This window comes from Sorex fumeus, unplaced genomic scaffold, assembly GCF_029834395.1.
Source record: "Sorex fumeus unplaced genomic scaffold, SorFum_2.1 ptg000122l, whole genome shotgun sequence".
Taxonomy (NCBI): domain Eukaryota; kingdom Metazoa; phylum Chordata; class Mammalia; order Eulipotyphla; family Soricidae; genus Sorex; species Sorex fumeus.
Genome location: NW_026606179.1, coordinates 17,933,970 through 17,952,276, shown reverse-complemented (window position 1 = coordinate 17,952,276; position 18,307 = coordinate 17,933,970). Strand labels below are relative to the sequence as shown.

Here is an 18,307-nt window from a genome sequence, read left to right as displayed (position 1 = left end):
GTGCAGAGCCAGGAGTAAACCCTGAGCATTGCCGGGTGTGGCCTCAAACCTCAAAATAATAATAAAATGCGGAAATAAATCATCTGTGGTTCCCATGGGCTTGAGTGTTCCCACTGGCCGGGCCCCACTGTCAAGGCCACTGACCGCCGCTGCAGGGGGAGGCCAGCGCCCCTTGGGGAGCAGAGGGGAGCTTGGAATTGGGAGAGTTGTCAGCAGCCAGCGTGCAGGAAGAGAAACACAGATTCCAGCTCTGCTGGCCACAGGCTCCACGTGTGGACCCCACCCGCACTCCCATGGGCAGCTTGGTCCCGCATGGCTGCCCCTTCCTGAACCCTTCAGCGGCTCTCACCATGCAGGTTCGGCTCCGCCCCCTGCGGACATCCTTCACATCCCCCCCCCCCCGCCCCCGCCCCCCCAATAAAAGTTCCCCACGAAAGATCTGCAGGGGCCAGGGACGTTACCTGTGTGGCTTCTGAGGCCTGTAAAGAGGAAAGCAAGCACATCAAGACAAAGAACAAGGACTTTGGAATATGTTAACTCTGAACTGATAGTTTCTGTACCGCGGCAGAGAGGATCCTAGGATATTCAGAAGCAAGGAGCACCTCAGAGAATCCAGACAGTTTCTAGCATGAGGACCTGGTCGACAAGGGGGTGCCAAGCGGGGCTGATTCACAGTGCCCATACATCTCCGGCGCAGCAATGATTGGCAGCTCTGGGACTCAGGAAAAAGGACAATGAGAGGGCCCAGATGTGAACCAGGTTTGGGGGCAGACCTAGGAGCAGGGGTGTGTCCCTGGGGTGGCAGCCCTGCTGGGTCACTGGAGGACTGGTTTGCACCCCCAAGAGATCTGTACTGGCAGGGTCAGGGGGAAGCTAGAACAAATATGGATGAGCCTAGAAGGTGAGAGTGTTGGGAAGGCCTGTGAGGGGCAGAATATCCTTTTTCTTTTTAAGTTAGTTACTCTGACATTGCAAAGTTATTTTTGACTGAGTTTCAGGCATACAATGTTTCAACACCCATAACTTCCCCAGTGCCCACTTTGGTTCCCTTCACCAAGTCCCCCCCTCCAGTGTCCCCCACCCCATTGGCCTCCCGCCCACCAGTCTGCCTCTGTGGGTGTCTGCTTGCCTGTGTGTGTGTAAACCACATGCACGACCTGTGGTTTACAGCAGTGTTGCTGATCCGGTTTCATACAAAACACTTTACCACATTTCAGCGCTACCTCCTTGGGCTTCAGGCATCCCTCCGCCATAGATGTTTCCCCTCTCTGTCCCCCAAGTGGTATATTTCCTACTGATTGACAGTCCTCATTTCTTTGTCTCCAACGCCTTTAGGCATTTGTTATTCCACTGTTAGTTTTTTTTATATTCCCACATATGAGACAGATCATTCTTTTTAAAAAATAAATATTTTTTAATTGAATCACAGTGAGATACACAATTACGAAGTTGTTCATGATTGGGTTTCAGTCATACAGTGTTCCAACACCCATCCCTTCGCCAGTGTACATTCCCTACCAACAATGTCCCCAGCTTCTCTCCCACCCACCAGCCTGTCTCTGTGGAGAGCACTTTTCTTCTCTCCCTCTCTCTCTCCTCCCTTTCTCTCTAAGAGAGATCAATCTGTGTCAGTCTCTCTCCCTCAGACTATCTTTGCACAACATGATACTCCCCAGATCCCTTCATGTAGCAGCAAATTGCATGATTTTTTATCTCAAAATATTTTTTTTGTTTTGGCTTTTGGGGTCATACCCAGCGATGCTCAGGGTTTCCTCCTGCCTCTGCTCAGGATTGCTCCTGGCCATGCTGGGGGACCATATGGGATGCCAGGGATCGAACCCGGGTTGGTCTCATGCAAGGCAAATGCCCCACCCACTATGCTATCGCTCTGGCACCAAAATAGTTTCTATTGTATGACACTTCCTTCAGAAGGGCTGAGAGGACAGATCAGAGCCATAGTACACATAGGACACTTTCCTGGCATAGGGCTGACCCAGGTTCAATCCCCTAAGCCCTGCCAGGAGTGGTCTCCGAACAGAGCCAGGAGAAAAGCCTGAGCACTGCTGGTTGTTGCCAAAGAGAGAGAGAGAGAGAGAGAGAGAGAGAGAGACAGAGACAGAGAGAGACAGAGACAGAGACAGAGAGACAGAGACAGAGAGATGTGAGGAGAGAGAAAGAGGAAATGCGTGTTCAAGACAGGATACAGGCTTCTCAAGGGTGGAAAAGGTGGCAAGCAAAGAGACTCAAAGATAAACAAGCTATGAGCTATGTGTTCAAGGGAGAAAACAGGTTTGAAGAGCAAGCATCAAACATTGTTTCTCTACTCTAGGGTGATACTTTCATGTAGGAAGTCACGTAGGAGGTGGGGTGGGTAGGAAATCTAGGCTTGGAGGGGTTTGGTGATGCTAGTGCATCTCGGACAGGGAAACTATTTTGTCCTGGGCAGGGAATCTAGATCACACATATTTCTAGAATGCTGGTGAACTTCTGGAATGGACAGATGAGGAACTATCAGAAAATCTGGAGCAAGAAAGTGTTTTGTTAGTGCCAGAGTTAAAGTCGTGCGTGAACATCAAAGCGGAGGAAGTGTCTGGAATATCCTGGCTCGAGAACTCCGGGACTCTGAGAGGGTGAGATCAGATCAGTCGCCAAGGGGTGACATCGAAAGCACCCCGGGAGCTGGTGGCACTGATGGGAGGGACTGGCACTGAGGGGGAGGGGAAGCTAACGCCATCGCCGGAAGTTGCAGTGGTGAGCCAGAGGCTGTTGCCTAGCAACGAGCATTGAAGATACCCTGGATCCCAGACAGAAGAGAGAAATTTCGGCAGCGCCCCCAGCAAATGCTCCAGCTCCAGGGTAGGATGTGGGTAAGGGGGCAACGGGCGCAGGGCCACACCATGCTGTAGGGTCACACCTTGGAGCAGAGCTCGCGGGGGGCCACCCAAGGACAGGGGCACGAAGCACATGCCGTGGGCAGAGCCTGACACATCATCATCGTGCTGGGACACCCCAAGAACACCCGTGAGTGGGGCCTGAGTGGGGCGGTTCCTGCTTCAGGGTGGGGGGGCTGAGTGGCCTCGGACCATGGGTGGGCGCGGAGGTCCGGGTGTCTGTGTGGGAGGAGGCGGAGATGGCAGTCCGCGGGAGTAACTGTATGTGTGTAGCCTGTGTGTGTGTAGCTGTATGAGTCAGCCTGTGTGCCTCATTGGAACGAGGGAGGGTGATGGGGTCTCCCATCTGCTGTGCACACCTTCCGTGAGTAGCTGGACGGCAGATGAGGCTGCAAGGAGGAGGTGCATGCAGGGGCCCAGGGTTGCACCCCCCAGCACTCCATGATGCCCGATCGCCATCGGGAGGGGCTTCCTAGCTATCACCGGGTGTGCAAACAATTTTTTTTAAAAAGCCGGAGCAGAAGGAATAGCAGCCAGGAGGAGGTCAAAGCTGCGCCCGCTGCTGTCTTAGTGCAGGACCCGGCCTCCGGACAGGGCAGGTGGTCTAGCAGCCTGCGTGGGTGGAGCCTTGGTGGGCGGGACCTGGTGATGGGCGGGGCTCTGTTCTGTGGGGGCGGGGCTAAAGCTACAAAATCTGAGCCCTCCCTCGCTCCCTCCCTCTGTTTTTTTCCCCCCCCTCCCGATTTGGGGGCTACACCTGGCGGTGCTCAGGGGTTACTTCTAGCTCTGCACTCATGGTGGGGTCACTCTTGATGAGCTCGGGGGACCATATATGATGCAGGAGATGGAACCAGGCTTTGTGTGGGCAAGACAAACACCCTCCCCACTGTACTATCTCTGCAGCCCCGGAAAGCTTCCACTTCACACGGAGTTGGAGCCAGGAGACCTGCCTCCAAGCGACATAAAAGGGGTGGAGTTTAGGAGGCTAGGAGTGAGCCACACCTCAATTCTCTGTGGGGAGGGGTATTGCCTGAAACTCAGGAGAAGGGGCCCTCAGGCGGGATGGGGGCTATATCTGAAGTTCTTGGGGCAGCACCTTTTGGCAAAGAGAAGCAAGGTTTGTAACTGTGAGGCTGAAAGTTGGGACTTTGGCTCTATAATGAAGGGAAGGGGCTGAGACTGAGCTTAAGTTAGAAGGCTGAGAGTAGGGCTTGGAGTGTGGGACACCTGAAAAGAGATTCAGGTGGGTCCTAAGTCCCTGTGGCTTGGGGTTCCTAATGATAGAGGGCACTGGGTAGGAAGTGGACTGGCATGGAGTGCCTAAGGATTAGAGTCTACTTCTGGGGAGGGAGGGGGGTAGGGAGCTTTCAGGGGCTTTGAAGATCCAGGCAGGTAACATCTGGTTCCCTCTAGAGGCTGCCCGTGCAGTGGGGTGCGGGGCAGGCAGCATGGCCAGGAGCCCTTTGCAAGTGGTTCAGGGGCAGAGGCTACAGAGTTCTCAGGACCAGTATTGTTTGCTGGGCCTGGGACCCTGAAACTCAGAGCCTTTGGGATTGGGGGAGGGAGACCGGAAGAGAGGGTTGGGACTACACCCTACCTTGCTAAAAAGGACGGCTCCGTGCTGAAGGGTCACTTGCAGACCGTAGGGGCTCTTGAGCAACACCAGATGGATGGAGTTGGGGTGGTCCCCGGGTTTGCTGCACGCAAGTCAGGTGCCTTAACTCCTGGGCTCTCTCCTACTCTGTGCAGGGTCTTTGGAAGATCTGGAGTAGATTTGGGCTCACCAGAGGAGACGACCATGGGACCTTAGTGCAAGGTAAGCGCTGCGTTCCCTACGCCTGCGTTTCTCTCGCGAGGAATCAGCGTCTGCAGGAGCTCGCAGCATCCATATCATTGAGGGAGCCGCTTCAGATTCCACACTAGGCAGAGATGAGGCGAGCAGGTGGGAATGTCGTTGAGGGGCTCCTACCGCCGCCTACTCATCCCTCCCAGTGGTGGGAGGGGTTCCGGCCACTCCAAAGAGGCCCCCCTCTCCTTCATTCAGTTAGGAGCTGACTCGCTTTCTCCCCACCCAAAGCTCGGAGAACTCCAGAACCAGGCGCCCCCCTGCACCTGTCCCTCTAGCCCCGCCCCTGCCGCCTCCGGATTGGCTCGCGGGCAGCGCCCCCTGGAGGCGCTGCGCTCCGATTGGCGGGATGTTCGCAGCCCGGGGGCTTGGGTACCCGAGAAAGTGAGTGTGTGTGGGATGGGGCGGGGGGCGGGGCCGCCCGGGACTGGACCCGCTGGACAGACGGTCCGCCTGGAGCGGGACTCCGAGCCGGACACGATGCGGCAGCCTGTCCCCCGCAGCCGCCGCCCCCTCCTGCTGGGGCTGCTGCTCTCGCTTCTCGCTGCTGCCTCCGCCGCGGCCTCCACCGCCAGCCCGGGCCCCCGCCACGCCGTCGAGGTTGCGGGGATCCCAGGCCGCCCGGCCGGGTAAGCTCCAATGCGCCCTCCTGCTCCTCCTGCGCCCTCCACCCAATAAGTCTGATGGTCCGGGAGGACGGGAGCATTCCGATCTAAAGAGAATGCAAACCCACTGCCTCGGCATGCAAGCCCTCTGTTTTGCGCGGATTAGAATCTGGAGTAGAATCCCGGGGAGAACTAAGAACTTCAGATTAGGGGTGCCCCTTTGGAATGGTAGAGGCGCAGGGTCGGGGAGTTCCACGCTTAAATGAGGGCGGGCTTTTGAGTTTTTCTGGAATAACTGATGAATGCGATTCTCAAGCCAACATAGGGGCATAGGGTCCCCGCCCCATCCACCCGTTTTTGGGTGCTTAAGCCTTAAAGCGGGACTTAGAGGGTAGTTCAGATGTTCTAATTTCCTGGGATTCGGAGGCTCCTGAATTAATTAGAGGGACCCTTGGAACTTTTTTTAATAAGAAGACGCGGGGAGGAGGGTCTTGCGAGGTGTATGTGTGTGTCTGGTGTGTGTGTGTGTGTGTGTGTGTGTGCGCGCGCGCGCGCGCGCGCGTGTGTGTGTGTGTGTCCCCTGAGATTTCCTGGGGCTTGGGGATGCTCGTTTCCTCCCCGAGGCTGACATAAGGTAGGCACCAGTGATTTCTCGGCAAGAGACCCAAACTCTCTGAACCTGCCCGTCCCAACTGCCCATAAACTGCCAACCGGTCCACAGAAGCGGCACGGGGCGCAAACGCCTGCCTCGCGCCCCGCCCCCCGGCCCCGCGGCCCCGCGGCCCCGCGCTGTCTTACAAAGAGCCGGGGCGCCGCTCCCGCCACGTCCCTGTGAATGCGTTTAGTAACCCGAGCCGCGCCAGGGGCGGAGCCGGGAAGGGGTTAACCTGGAGAAAACGCGGGAGGGTGGCCGGCAAGATCGGTAATGCCGGAGACTTCCAGCCTGATTGCCTCCACCCCCACGGGGAACCCCCCCAGTCTGGAAGGAGCCCACGCGCGGGACGCCCCTTCGCGGCCTGGCCGGAATGCGCTTTTCTCCGGGCCCAGCGCGCGCGCCCTCGTCTCTCGTCCCCCTTAGCTGGAAAGTAATGGAATTGTCTGGGGGGCCCCCCAGGGTTGCCAAGCCTCTAGCGGCGCTAAGAGCTCGGCCACCCGGAATCTGAGATCCTCGGGGCGCATGGAGAGTTCTCCAAGCACCACTGGGACCCGAAGACCAGAAAACGCTAACTCCGGGACACACTTCGTGAAAGGGCAGAAAGGGCTGGAACTCCTGTCGCGGGATTCTCGATCCCGGACTTTGGCTGTGTCTGCAGACCCCCTCCTCCTCCGAACCCTGCCAGAACCACATTCAAAGGACCCTCCGCAGGAGTTGAGGCCTGTGGGAGTGGCGCCACCTGCCGGCCTCGCTCGGGATGACCTCCGAGTCCAGGATCGGGACGGGACGTGTGCGGTGGGCGGGGTTCTAGATACCTCGGGACTCGGAAATGAATTTAGAAATCCAAGACGTCGGTGCTCCGGGATTGCTCCAGGTCTCGAGGATTGCTCCCGGCGGTGCTCGGGAGACCGTGTGGTGCTGGAGGTGGAAAAGAGGCGCCCATAAATCAAGCCCGAGTTCCAGCCCTTTGAGTTATCCCCCCTCAAATTTTAAGGGGGGGGGATGGGGCTGGTGAGATAGTACAGCAGGCAGGGCGTTTGCAGGATCCCGGTTCGATCCTTGGCATCCCATATGGTCTCCTGAGCACCACGGGAGTGATCTCTGAGCGCAGAGCCAAGAGTAAACCCTGATCCCAGAGTAAGCCGGTGCATGCAGCCCACCCTGCATGATCCCTGGCACCATACTCCTAACTCCTTTCAGAAGTGATCACTGAGTGCAGGGCTAGGAGTAAGCCTTGACCACTGCCGGGTGTGCCCACCCCCAAAGGAAAAATAAAAGGTCTCACTTTAAAAGACACATTAAAATACAAAGTCATGGTGACTTGAGCTCCAAAGTGCTCAAGCCAATTCTCTCCCATTGTACAGATGGAGAAGTGGAGTCGTCGGGAATCTTGCCTCTTCTTAGGCGCCCATCTATTTCCAGCACCCTCAAGCTTTATTTATCTTGGCTTTAGATTCCTCCCTCCTCCACTGCCCTCTAGAGAATTCCAGAGTGCGGGGGGCCTCAGTGACTTCCTCTTCTCTATTTATAGTGTCCCTGCTTGTCGCTGCTGCCCAGGCCAATCGCTCAGAAGGAGCCACTGCTTCCGAGGTGGGTTTTTCTAGGTGTGGTACAGTGAAGTGTGAAAGGACATGGGAGGACCGGGGATCAGGGGTTCCCTTCTCCCCAGGAACCCTCCCTTGGAGAACTGGATGCAGCTGGGGGGGTCGGAAGGGGCTCCGTCCCTTGCTTCCCCATTTAGTCCTGGGCTGTCTCCGAAGCCTCCTGCAGGGGCCAGAACTGCACCGCCCCCAAGTGCGCAGGTGCTCGGCCGTGTCTGACCCCGGTGCCCCCAAGCCCCAGCCCCAGCGTGAAGAAGAGACAGGTGTCCCTTAACTGGCAGCCGCTGACGTGAGTGTGTGATGCCTCCTGGGTAGGAGCACCCCACCTTTTGGGAGCCTCCCTGCCCCAACCCTTCTCCCTCCCCCGCCCTATCTCAGGCCCACCTCTGTCTCTGTACCCTGGGTCTCTCCCTCTTCTCTGGCAATCAATCAGCTTGCATCTGTTTCTGCTTCTCCGTTTCCTGCCTACGGCTGCCTGTGTCTCCCCGCCGCTGCCTGTCCTCTGTCTCTGCCTGTCCCTTTCCCTCCCTAGCTGTCCTTTGCCTCTGGCTCCAATGCTCTCACCCCTGTCTTCCTCGGTCTCTGCCTCTGTGTGTCTCTCTTCGCTCCCCCCACCCCCTCTCTCCTGCCTCTTTGTCTCTGCCTGACCCCATGCTGCTGGAAGAACACTCATACCAGGTCCTAGCAAAGGGATGGAGGGCTGGGGAGAGGCGGGCAGAGGCGCTATCAAGAGCCCTCCTGGGGGGAGGCTGCTTCCAACCACAGGGTGACAGCCCCTTCTGTACCTCGTCTCACCCAGACTACAGGAGGCCCGAGCATTGCTGAAACGGCGGCGGCCCCGCGGGCCAGGGGGCCGATCCCTACTGAGAAGGAGGCCCCCCCAGCGCGCCCCTGTCGGCCAGGCCCCGGGTAAGAACATCCGCCCTTTCTCCGCCAGGGGGGCTGGCAGAGGAGGGGGGGGTTCCGGGCCAGATAAAGCCGTCTGGTTCCCACGGTCCAGTTTCTGCCTAGCTGTCCCCCTCTGTGGCTCAACCCCCACCCCCAACACACACACATACACCCCAGGACGTGGTCCCCTCTAGGGACCCCGGCGTCCGGCAGTGCGAGGTGAGCCCGGGACAGGACCAGATGCCGGCCAGAGGTGCTGACCCGTGGGGGTGGGGCCGGGAAGCCTGGCGTCCGGGCTCCCTGCGGCCAAAGAGGGGGGGCGCTGTGCCGGCCCAGAGCGCGGCCCAGCCAGCCCAGACAACAAAAGCGATTGTGCGGGTTGGCGCCTGCCAGGTCTCTGAGAGCCCAAAAGTGGGGTGGCTGGGAACCAAGGCCTCCCCTGCTTCTCGGGATCCCCCCTCGTTTCCTCCACCTCAGCTCTCTACCCCTGGACTAGCGCCCCCCGCAGTCTCAGCCACCCTCAAGTCCCCCTCCTGTCGTGGCCGTCAGCCCAGATGGGTCCCCTTCCTCCTAAAGTCTTCCACATGTGGGCCCCTGGCCAGATGTGCGGACCCCGCAGACACCCCCACCCCGGTTTTCCTTACCATCCCGACTTCTCCCCCCGTGGAGTGTGTGTGTGTGTGGGGTGTCCTGGCCAGAACTGATAGCATCCTCAGCAGGCCCCCCTTTCCCAGCTTCCCGCCCCACCATCCTGAACCCCACTTCCACCGTGTGCCCAGGTGCACCCACCGCTCTCTCCCCCAGATGTGCCCCGACAGCGCCCCCTTCCCGGGGAAGCCCCTCGCTGGGTGCGCGGAGCCGAGAGTCCGCCCCCCCCCCCCATAACGGCCCCCGCCACGCTCTCCTCCCTCGGGAGCCGGCCGGCCGGAGGGGGCTCGCCCGGCCGCCCCCACCTGTTCCCCTTCCGCCGCGCCCCTGCCGGCCCCATTCACTTGTTGGTGCGAGCCGGGGGCCAAGGGGGGCGCCCTCCCTGCGGCGTCTAGCGCCCAGCCCGCGCGCCTCTGGCCGGGCGCCCAGCCCCACGCGCCCCCGCGCGGCCGCCGGGGAGGGAGTGGTGGGGAGGGGGGGCCCCGAGCGGGGGCGCGGCCGTCCTCCCCCGCGGGCGGGCGGGCGGGCGCGGCCGGGCCCCTCGGGCGGGCTGGGGCGGCGGCGCGGCGGAGCGCGGCGCTGCAGCCATGGCGGGCGGCGCGCGGCGGCTCGGGGTGTCGCTAGTGGTGCTGCTGGCGCTGCTCCGGCCGCAGCCCGCGCTGGGCCGGCCCCGAGAGCGCCTCCGCGTGCGCTTCACCCCGGCCGTGTGCGGCCTGCGCTGCGTCCACGGGCCCAGCGGCCCCCGCTGTACCCCGACCTGCGCGCCCCGCAACGCCACCAGCGTGGACAGCGGCGCGCCCCGCGGGGCGGCCCCGGGGGGATCCGGCTTCCGCGCCTGTGAGTGCGGGGTGGTGGTCCCGAGGGAGGGGCCCCCCGGGCGGGGAGGACCCCCGGGGATGGGGGAGACCGTGCCCCTCGGGCGAGGGCGCCCAGGTTCTGGGTGCCGTGCGCTGGCGCATCCCTGGGGGTGTTCGAGGCCGGGGAGCCTCAACTTTCCTGGCCTTGGGGCTCGGGTTCCGAGGACCCGGAGTTTGCAAGCAACGAGGCTTCTGGGGTGCAAGCCGCGAGGGAGCCGGGGTGCTCCACGTGAGGCGCTCGGGCGTGCTTTCGTCCCTTTGAGTCCGAGGAGGGAAATCCCAGCGTGGGGCGCCTGGGCGCTGTGGGGATAGGGATTCCAATTCTGAAGTCGATGAGGGGGGTCCCTGCGCTTGAAGGGAGCATTTCCGTCATGGGAGGGGGTCCCCGGTTTTGTGCCATTGGGGGGGAGGCATTAGGAAATCTCGCCCTGGCGCGGGGTGGCGTGCCTGTGAGGAGGGGGGTCGGGGTGCGGAGTGATGGGAGGGCTGAGAGGAGGGTCTCCGCGGGACCCTGACTTCCAAGGGTCCCACGTGGGAGAGAAATGCAGCTCGGCTGCCTATGGGAAGAAGCGCCCCCTAGGGGCAGACGGTGGGCGGAGGGTGCACACCAGGCACCCCGGGAGCCGGGGCACCCCCAGGGGACTTCAGGTGTGTGTGTGGGGGGGGGGGAGGTGCAGAGTGATCCACCTGTTGGCTCCAGAGGGCAAGGGTGAGCAGGCTTGTGGCATCTGGCCTATGTGCCCCCAAGACCAGCAACCTCTGGATGGGGAATGGGGGGCCCCTGGCGCCGAGAACTCGCCCAGCCTGGCCCCGAGCCAGCCCAGTCCCGGCCGGCGTGAGCTCATCTCCCGCCGGAGCCCCGCCCGTGGCCACTCCCTCTCTCCTCCCCTTCCTCCCTCCTTTCTTCACTCCCTGTCGGCCCAGCCCCAACTCGCCCGTGCCAGGCGCCGTGCCCAGACGGGTGCCAAGCTCCTGGAGGCAATAAGGAGGGGCATGTGGCGGCGGGGGTGGGGTGGGGGGCTGACCTCGGCAGGACCCCAATGTCCTCAGCTCCTCATTCCTCCGGGATGGTGGAACATGAAATTGGCGGCGCCCATGTAGCTGCCCTCCCCTTATGGAAGTCCTGGCGGAGCTGGTCAGGGGGGCCTGTCTCCAGGCGGGGAGAAGGCAAGTGCCCGCAGCTCTGGCACATGATAGCCATCCCCTGCAGATCCTTTTCTTTGCTTTGGGGCCACACCTGGCATTGCTCAGGGCTTACTCCTGGCTCTGTGCTTGGGGATCACTCCTGGCAATGCTTTGAGGACCATATGTGGAGCTGGAGACGGAGCACGGTTGGCCACGTGCAAAGCAGGCGCCTATCTGCTGTCTTCTCCGCCCGGCTTCCTTTTTCTTTTATAATTTGGCTACACCCCAGGTGTTCAGGGCTACTCCCGTTCCTTAGGGGTCTCTCCTGGCAGTGCTGGGGTCCTTCTGCATGGGAGCACTCCAGCCCAATCAATTAACTCCCAGGCCCACATTTTGAAATGTTGGTTCCTAGTTAATTCTCTCCCAGACCTGCCACTCCATTAAGGACGCCCCATTAGAACATCCCAGAGTCCTGGCCTGACTCCCTCCCCCTTCCCTCCCCTCCAATCCCCCCAGTAGCCCAGAGTTTCTGTCTCCAGACCCAGAGCCCCCTCTTCCACCCAGTTAGCCGCTCCTGTGATGGTTTCCTCCACTTTTTGGATGGAAACCCCTAACCTGTGCACCTCACAGGAGAACTCTGTAATCATGTCCCTCGGCTAATCCCTCCCTGTCCTGAAGCTACCCCGACCACAAACCCCAGGCAGTGATAACTCTGTTCCCTGGCACACTTCTCTTCCCAGAAGACTCCCATTTTTTCTTTTTTTTCTTTTGTTTTTTGGCTCACACCGGCGGTGCTCGTGACTTACTCCTGGCTCTGTGCTCAGGGATCACTCCTGGTGGGACTCGGGTGACCATATGCGGTGCTGGGAATCGAACCAGGGTTAGCCGCTTGCAAGGCAAGTGCCCTACCCACTGTACTGTCTTTCACACCCCTCCCTCCTGTTAATATTTCCAGCTGAGTCCCTTCAATTCTCTCCATTCCTGTTCTTCCAGCCCCCCCCCCCATCTCCATCTCTCTTTAGAGAACCTCAGAGTTGGTTAAGTTGTGATTAGATGATTCTCCCAAGAGGTCTCATACATCCAGGCATCCATTCGTCAAAAAGACTTGGGCACCTAAGCTCTTAACTGGGGGTACCAGGTAATTTCTCAGTGTTTTGTAGTTTTTTCTAACAAATGAGACTGTTTTGTACTAGAAACTCCAGCAATCTCCCTTCTCTTTCTAAACCCTATTTTCTGCAGCTTCAAAAGGGCCACCCCCTAGTAGAGTACCATTTTCTAGGTAACTCTCTCCTCAAAGGACATGTCTGCTCCAGCTTCTGCTGAGTTAGGCTGCCTTTCCATTAGGAAACCTTAGGAGTACCAGTCTCTACTCTTCTAAACCGAGGGGTGGGGGAGTCCCTCTATTCTTTCCTCTCTCCAGTTGTAGCTCAAAAATCCCCCAAATGTCCTGCTTGGACTGCCGAAGACTGGATGCCTGCCCCCTTCCTCCACTAAGCACAGCTGTCCCCAGCTGTTCTCCGCAGCCCTGGGGAGACGGGCGGGGGTGTGTGGGGGTGCCCTCGCAGGACACGTCCGTCCTCCTTTGGCTCCGTGGACCCGGGGCTCCCCACGGGTCCGGAATGCCGAGACACCGCCCTACCCCCGCCGCACCCCTCTCTTTGTTTACCCCGCCGCACAGCTGGCAGTGCCCCGCCCAGAAGTGGCGGGGGGCTCAGCGAGGGCGCGCAGAGGGGGAGAGGGAGGCGCGTTCCCGCTGGTGGCCCCGCCTCGGAGGAGGGAAGGCAAGAGTTAGACCTCGCTGGCGGGATGGAGGTGGGCGGAGACCAAACGCGGTGGGCGGGGCCGGGGCCTCCTCATAGGCGGAAGGCGGGGTGGGAGGAGCGCAAACGAGTCCGCCAGGGCAAATCAGCGTGAGAAAAGAAAGTTGGGCGGGCTCAAAGCCCCAGGTTAGAGGCCGGGAAAAGAAATTGAGAATCGTTCCAGTAGGAGTGGGCGGGGCGTTTAAGCGGGGGGGCGGGGACACGAGTGGCTTGTGGGCGGGGCTTGAGCCTCGTGGCTGGGCCTGCTCTGGTTGGGGCGTTTCTAGAATGGTAAGGAAAGGGGCTGGGAGACGCGGGGAGTGGTGCCAGGCTGTGACTTAAAAGTGGATTAAGACAATAGAATACGCTAGCGCTTAGCGTCTGCCTGGCTGGAACAGCCAAAGACCCAGCCAGACGCGGAAATGGGCGGAGCTAAATGCCCACGAAGGAGCTCGCGTGCGACCATCCAATGGACGGAACCGGGTGCCCAGGATTGCTGGGGAAGATGGCTAGGCACGCCTTGCTTACGGGACCCCTGGGACCCCCAGAAGTATGGGACTTGACCTCCCCCAAATACCACGCCGGGTGTGGTCCTCCTCCTCATCCTCCAAACACAGTAATAATTCTAGGAAGATCTACTAAGAATCGGTACCTTTGAGGATTTCGATATTACGTTAGGGACTGGACTAGATCTGGTTGCTTCTTCAGAGGTGCCCACCAAGAGGGTTACCCTGAGTGTCCTTGCTCTCACCCCAGTCCTGTGTCCCTTGATCTGTCACAACGGCGGTGTGTGCTTGAGGACGGACCGCTGCCTCTGTCCCCCGGACTTCGCTGGCAAGTTCTGCCAGTTGCATTCTTCGGGTGCCCGGCCCCCCGCCCCGTCCACGCCAGGTCACACCCGCTCAGTGTACACCATGCCTCTGGCCAACCACCGCGACGACGAGCACGGTGAGAAGAATGGAAAGTGCCCTGGACCCTCTGCCCCCGACCTTACCTTCCCGTCCCTCTGCTCCCCATCTTTCCTACCTGCCTCCCCCCCACTCCCGGTCCCCGACTGCAAGAACTCCTTTGCGCGCCGTGCCCCCCTCCCCAGGCGTGGCGTCCATGGTGAGCGTGCACGTGGAGCACCCACAGGAGGCGTCCGTGGTGGTGCACCAGGTGGAGCGAGTGTCTGGGACGTGGGACGAGGCGAAGGCCGAGGCGGCGGCGCGCGCCGAAGCGGCGGCGCCCTACACGGTGCTGGCGCAGAGCGCGCCGCGCGAGGACGGCTACTCGGACGCGTCGGGCTTCGGCTACTGCTTCCGGGAGCTGCGCGGCGGCGACGTGAGCGGCGGGCCCGGGGTGGGGGGGGGGGGGGGGGCGGCGAGGCCCCGAGCCCGCGGCCGCGCGGGGGCGCGCTCACCCCACGCTTCCCCCCTGCAGTGCGCGTCCCCGCTGCCGGGGCTCCGGACTCAGGACGTTTGCTGCCGAGGGGGCGGCTTGGCCTGGGGCGTCCACGACTGTCAGCCGTGCTCCGAGTACTTGGGTAAGCTTCGGGGTGCGCAGAGCGGGGGATGGGGAGCACCTCCCCGGGTACCGGCCGCTCAGCATCGCCAACTCCATCGTGCGGAGATCATTTCCAGTCTCCACCGAGCCGCTCTTTCGGTTCAGGGAACACCCCCACTTTGGCGCTTTTTTTTGTTTCTGGAATCTCCTTCTCGGTCTTCTATCCTGATCTTGCATTCAAACCTACCCTTTTACCTTTTAGTCCCTCCCACCGCTGCATCTCCTCCCCTCCCCTCCCCCGCCTCCTTTCTCCTCTCCTCCCTTCCCCTATCCTCCCCTCCCCTTTCCTCTTCTCCTTTCTCTTGTTTTTGGACCACTTTCAGCGATGCTCAGGGCTTGCTCCTGGCTCTGCGTTCAGCAAGCTGCTCAGGGGACCCATATGGGGTGCCAGGGATGGAGTCCGCCACGTACAAGACAGGCGTCCTATCTGTACTATTCCTTTGGCCTCTCCATATTCCACTACCCATTCTCTTTGCTCCACAGGGAACACTGACAGAGGAGTGGATGGACCTTGTCCAACCGGCTTTGAAAGGGTTAATGGGTCCTGCCAAGGTGAGCTGGGCAGAGGGTGGCTTTAGGACTGGGGTTGACCGGACCCCTCTGACTACCCATTGCTCTCTTACAGATGTGGATGAGTGTGCCACAGGTGGGCGATGCCAACACGGAGAGTGTGCGAACACACGTGGTGGCTACACATGCGTGTGCCCCGATGGGTTCCTGCTTGACTCCTCCCGGAGCAGCTGCATCTGTGAGCACCCCCAGGAGGGGGGGCATTGAGGCTGTGACCCTGCTACCCTGCCCTCAGACCCCATAGGAGCATCCCCAGGTTTTTAATTCCCTTAGACACCCTCTCAATATTCATTCAGCTGCCCTCCCTTCCTGCCATTCCTGTCATACCCTTTCCTGTCATACCATTTCCTGGATATTTCTCAGCCCTTCTAAGAGTCCCTTGATACCTTTTAGAACTTAAAAAAAAAAAAAGCATCCAGTAGTGCTGTTAGCACTTAGCACTGTCCTCCCGTTTTTCATCGATTTGCTCGAGCGGGCCCAGTAACATCTCCATCGTGAGACTTGCTGTTACTGTGTTTGGCATATTGAATACGTCACGGGGAGCTTGCCAGGCTCTGCCGTGCTGGTGAGATACTCTCAGTAGCTTGCTGGGCTCTCCAAGAGAGGTGGAGGAATCGAACCTGGCTCGACCGGGCTGACTGCGTGCACGCAAACGCCCTACTGCTGTGCTATCGCTCCAGGGGTTACTTTCTGGTTCTGCACTCAGGAATCATTTCTGGTGGTGCCCAAGGGACCATATGGGGGTGCCAGGGATCAAACCCATGTGGGCTGCATGCAAGGCAATCACCCTACCCACTGTACTATCTCTCTGGCAAAACCAATTTCTTTCAGAGCCCCACATTCTGTTTTTACGGGAGACACAGGTGGAAGTGCTCAGGGTCTACTCTTGGCATGATGCTCAGGGAATCATACAGGGGATCGAATCTTGGTTCTTGTTTGTTTGTTTGGTTTTTTGAAGTAGCCACATCTGGTGATTCTCAGGGCTTACTCCTCGATCTGCACTCAGGGTCCACTCCTGATGGTTTGGGAGACCACATGAGATGCTGGGGATTAAACTGGGTCTGCCACATGAAAGGCAAGTCCCCAGTGGACTATCACTTCCAATCCTTGAGCACTGAATCTTGGGCTTCTTATGCTCAAGCCTTTTGAGCCATTTTCCCAGCTCTTTGATCCTCACACTTTTTTTCTTCATTTTTTGTAGAGGTTACTCCTGGCTTGGTGCTCAGGGATTACTCTGTGGTGCTCAGGGGCCCGTGCTGTGCTGGGGATTGAATCTGGACCACCTGCATGTGAAGCATGGCCTAGCCCATCCCCCTACCCCCAGATTCTCACACTTGTCTTCAACTTCTCTAGGAGTCCCAAATACCCCCTCACGTTCTGTCAGACCGGAGATCCTTTTCAGAATCTTCCATTGACGACCCCCACCCCCGCTATCCTTCTCAGACCTCTAGACCCCCTCTGAACTCTTCCGAATGCCCCCTACACCCACCCGCCCTCCCAGGGACCGTTCCTCTGTTCTCAACTCTACCCTGAAGCACTTCATCCCCCTCCGCAGCTCAACATGTGATCTCAGAGGCCAAGGGGCCTTGCTTCCGAGTGCTCCGCGACGGTGGCTGCTCGCTGCCCATTCTGCGGAACATCACCAAACAGATCTGCTGCTGCAGTCGCGTGGGCAAAGCCTGGGGCCGCGGCTGCCAGCTCTGTCCACCCTACGGCTCAGGTGGGCGCCCCCTGCTGGCCGAACTCTGGATCTGGCGTCCTCCTAGGTGCTCAGCCTGCAAACCAGCTTGGGGGCGGGGCTATCCTTGGCCACACCCCCATTTCCGACACCACCCCCACCCTGCCGCTGTCCATAGGCCGGACTGCGCCCAGCACCCCACTCCATCCTTGACTACACTCACTGCTGAGGTGCACCACCTCGAAGTTAGATTGAAACTGCACCTTCAGCCTTGTGGGCCCCTGAACCCCATACTAGTCACTTTCTTCCCTGAAACACCTCCCTGTCAATTTTTTTTCCTTTTTGACCCACACCATGTGATGCTCACGGGTTACTCCTGGCTCTGCACTCAGGAATTACTCCTGGCGGTGCTCGGGGACCATATGGGGTGCCAGGGATCAAACCCATGTCAGCTGCGTGCAAGGCAAATGTCTTACCTGCTGTACTATCACTCCAGCCCCCCTCCCTGGAAGTTTTGCTTCTGCTGAGAACCAAACCCAACTACCTGCTTCCTGGCTGTTGCTCCAATCGCTGTCTACCCCAGACCAGACCCTGTCCCTGTCCCTGTCCCTGTCCCTGTCCCCGTGTCTATTCCTACTAGGAAGGACATCTTGAGACAGCACACTATTTGGTCAAGTTATCACCCCAGTCCAACATCCACGCAAACCCCTGATTCACTCCCAGGCCAAGCTGTGTTCTGTTCCCAGCCACCGCCAGATCCTAGACTACTCTGTGTCTGCTCTTGCTCATGTGCTCACTTGCTCCCTCACACACACCTGCCCTCTCTATGCCCCTTGCCTTTCCTCTTCTGTTCTCAGAGGGCTTTCGGGAGATCTGTCCTGCCGGCCCAGGCTACCACTATTCCGCCTCTGATCTCCGTTACAACACTCGGCCTCTGAGTCAGGACCCACCCCGCGTGTCTGTCAGCCAGACCAGGCCCTTGCCTGCCACCACCAGGCCACCCACAGGTAAGCTGGCTTCTGGGGGAGGGGCAGTCATTTCCAAAGGAAAAATTATCCCCACAGTTTCCTAGGGAAAAGAGCAGAGACGAGCGAGCATGCTGGTGTCCAGGCCTGCACTGTCCAGTCTTCATTAGACTTTCTCCCCACCCAGAGTCCAGAACTGAACGTCGCCCACAGTCCCGGCCTGAGCATCGACTGGATTCCCGACCTGAACGTCGGCCGGATTCCCAGCCTGAGTATCGACCTGATCCCCGGCCTGAACGTCGGCCGGATTCCCAGCCTGAGTATCGACCTGATCCCCGGCCTGAATATCGGCCTGATTCCCGTCCTGAACGTCGGCAAGATCCCCGTCCTGAACGTCGGCCCGATTCCCGTCCTGAACGTCTGCCTGATTCCCGGCCTGAGCATCGACCCGATCCCCGGCCGGAACATCGGCCTGACCCCCGACCCGAGCGCCGGCCAGAGCCCAGACCCGGCCCTGAGCTTCCTGTTCCCAGCATCCCAGCCTGGACTGGCCCTGAGACCCCCGAAACAGGTGCAGTGGAAGGAAATAAGGACTTTGGTCAACTGAAAGGGAACTTACAGGGAGACTTGAGGG

At 59.8% G+C, this 18,307-nt stretch overlaps 1 protein-coding gene across 4 annotated transcripts in view; it reads left to right on the top strand.

Annotated features, from left to right (window-relative positions):
• The first annotated feature begins 5,217 nt into the window (after positions 1-5,217).
• Positions 5,218-18,307, top strand: part of LTBP4 (latent transforming growth factor beta binding protein 4) — a 30,609-nt gene continuing 17,519 nt past the window's right edge. For 2 of the 4 annotated variants that reach the window (XM_056137036.1, XM_056137035.1), the window contains exons 1-12: positions 5,218-5,366; positions 7,529-7,587; positions 7,758-7,887; positions 8,398-8,507; positions 13,672-13,863; positions 14,009-14,238; positions 14,338-14,440; positions 14,944-15,012; positions 15,086-15,208; positions 16,586-16,750; positions 17,566-17,715; positions 17,861-18,244. In XM_056137036.1, the coding sequence (XP_055993011.1) occupies positions 5,218-5,366; positions 7,529-7,587; positions 7,758-7,887; positions 8,398-8,507; positions 13,672-13,863; positions 14,009-14,238; positions 14,338-14,440; positions 14,944-15,012; positions 15,086-15,208; positions 16,586-16,750; positions 17,566-17,715; positions 17,861-18,244 (1,864 nt within the window). Of the gene's footprint in view, positions 5,367-7,528; positions 7,588-7,757; positions 7,888-8,397; positions 8,508-9,692; positions 9,972-12,123; positions 12,255-13,671; positions 13,864-14,008; positions 14,239-14,337; positions 14,441-14,943; positions 15,013-15,085; positions 15,209-16,585; positions 16,751-17,565; positions 17,716-17,860; positions 18,245-18,307 lie in introns of those variants that run through there. The other 2 variants (XM_056137037.1, XM_056137038.1) reach the window with 2 other exon arrangements.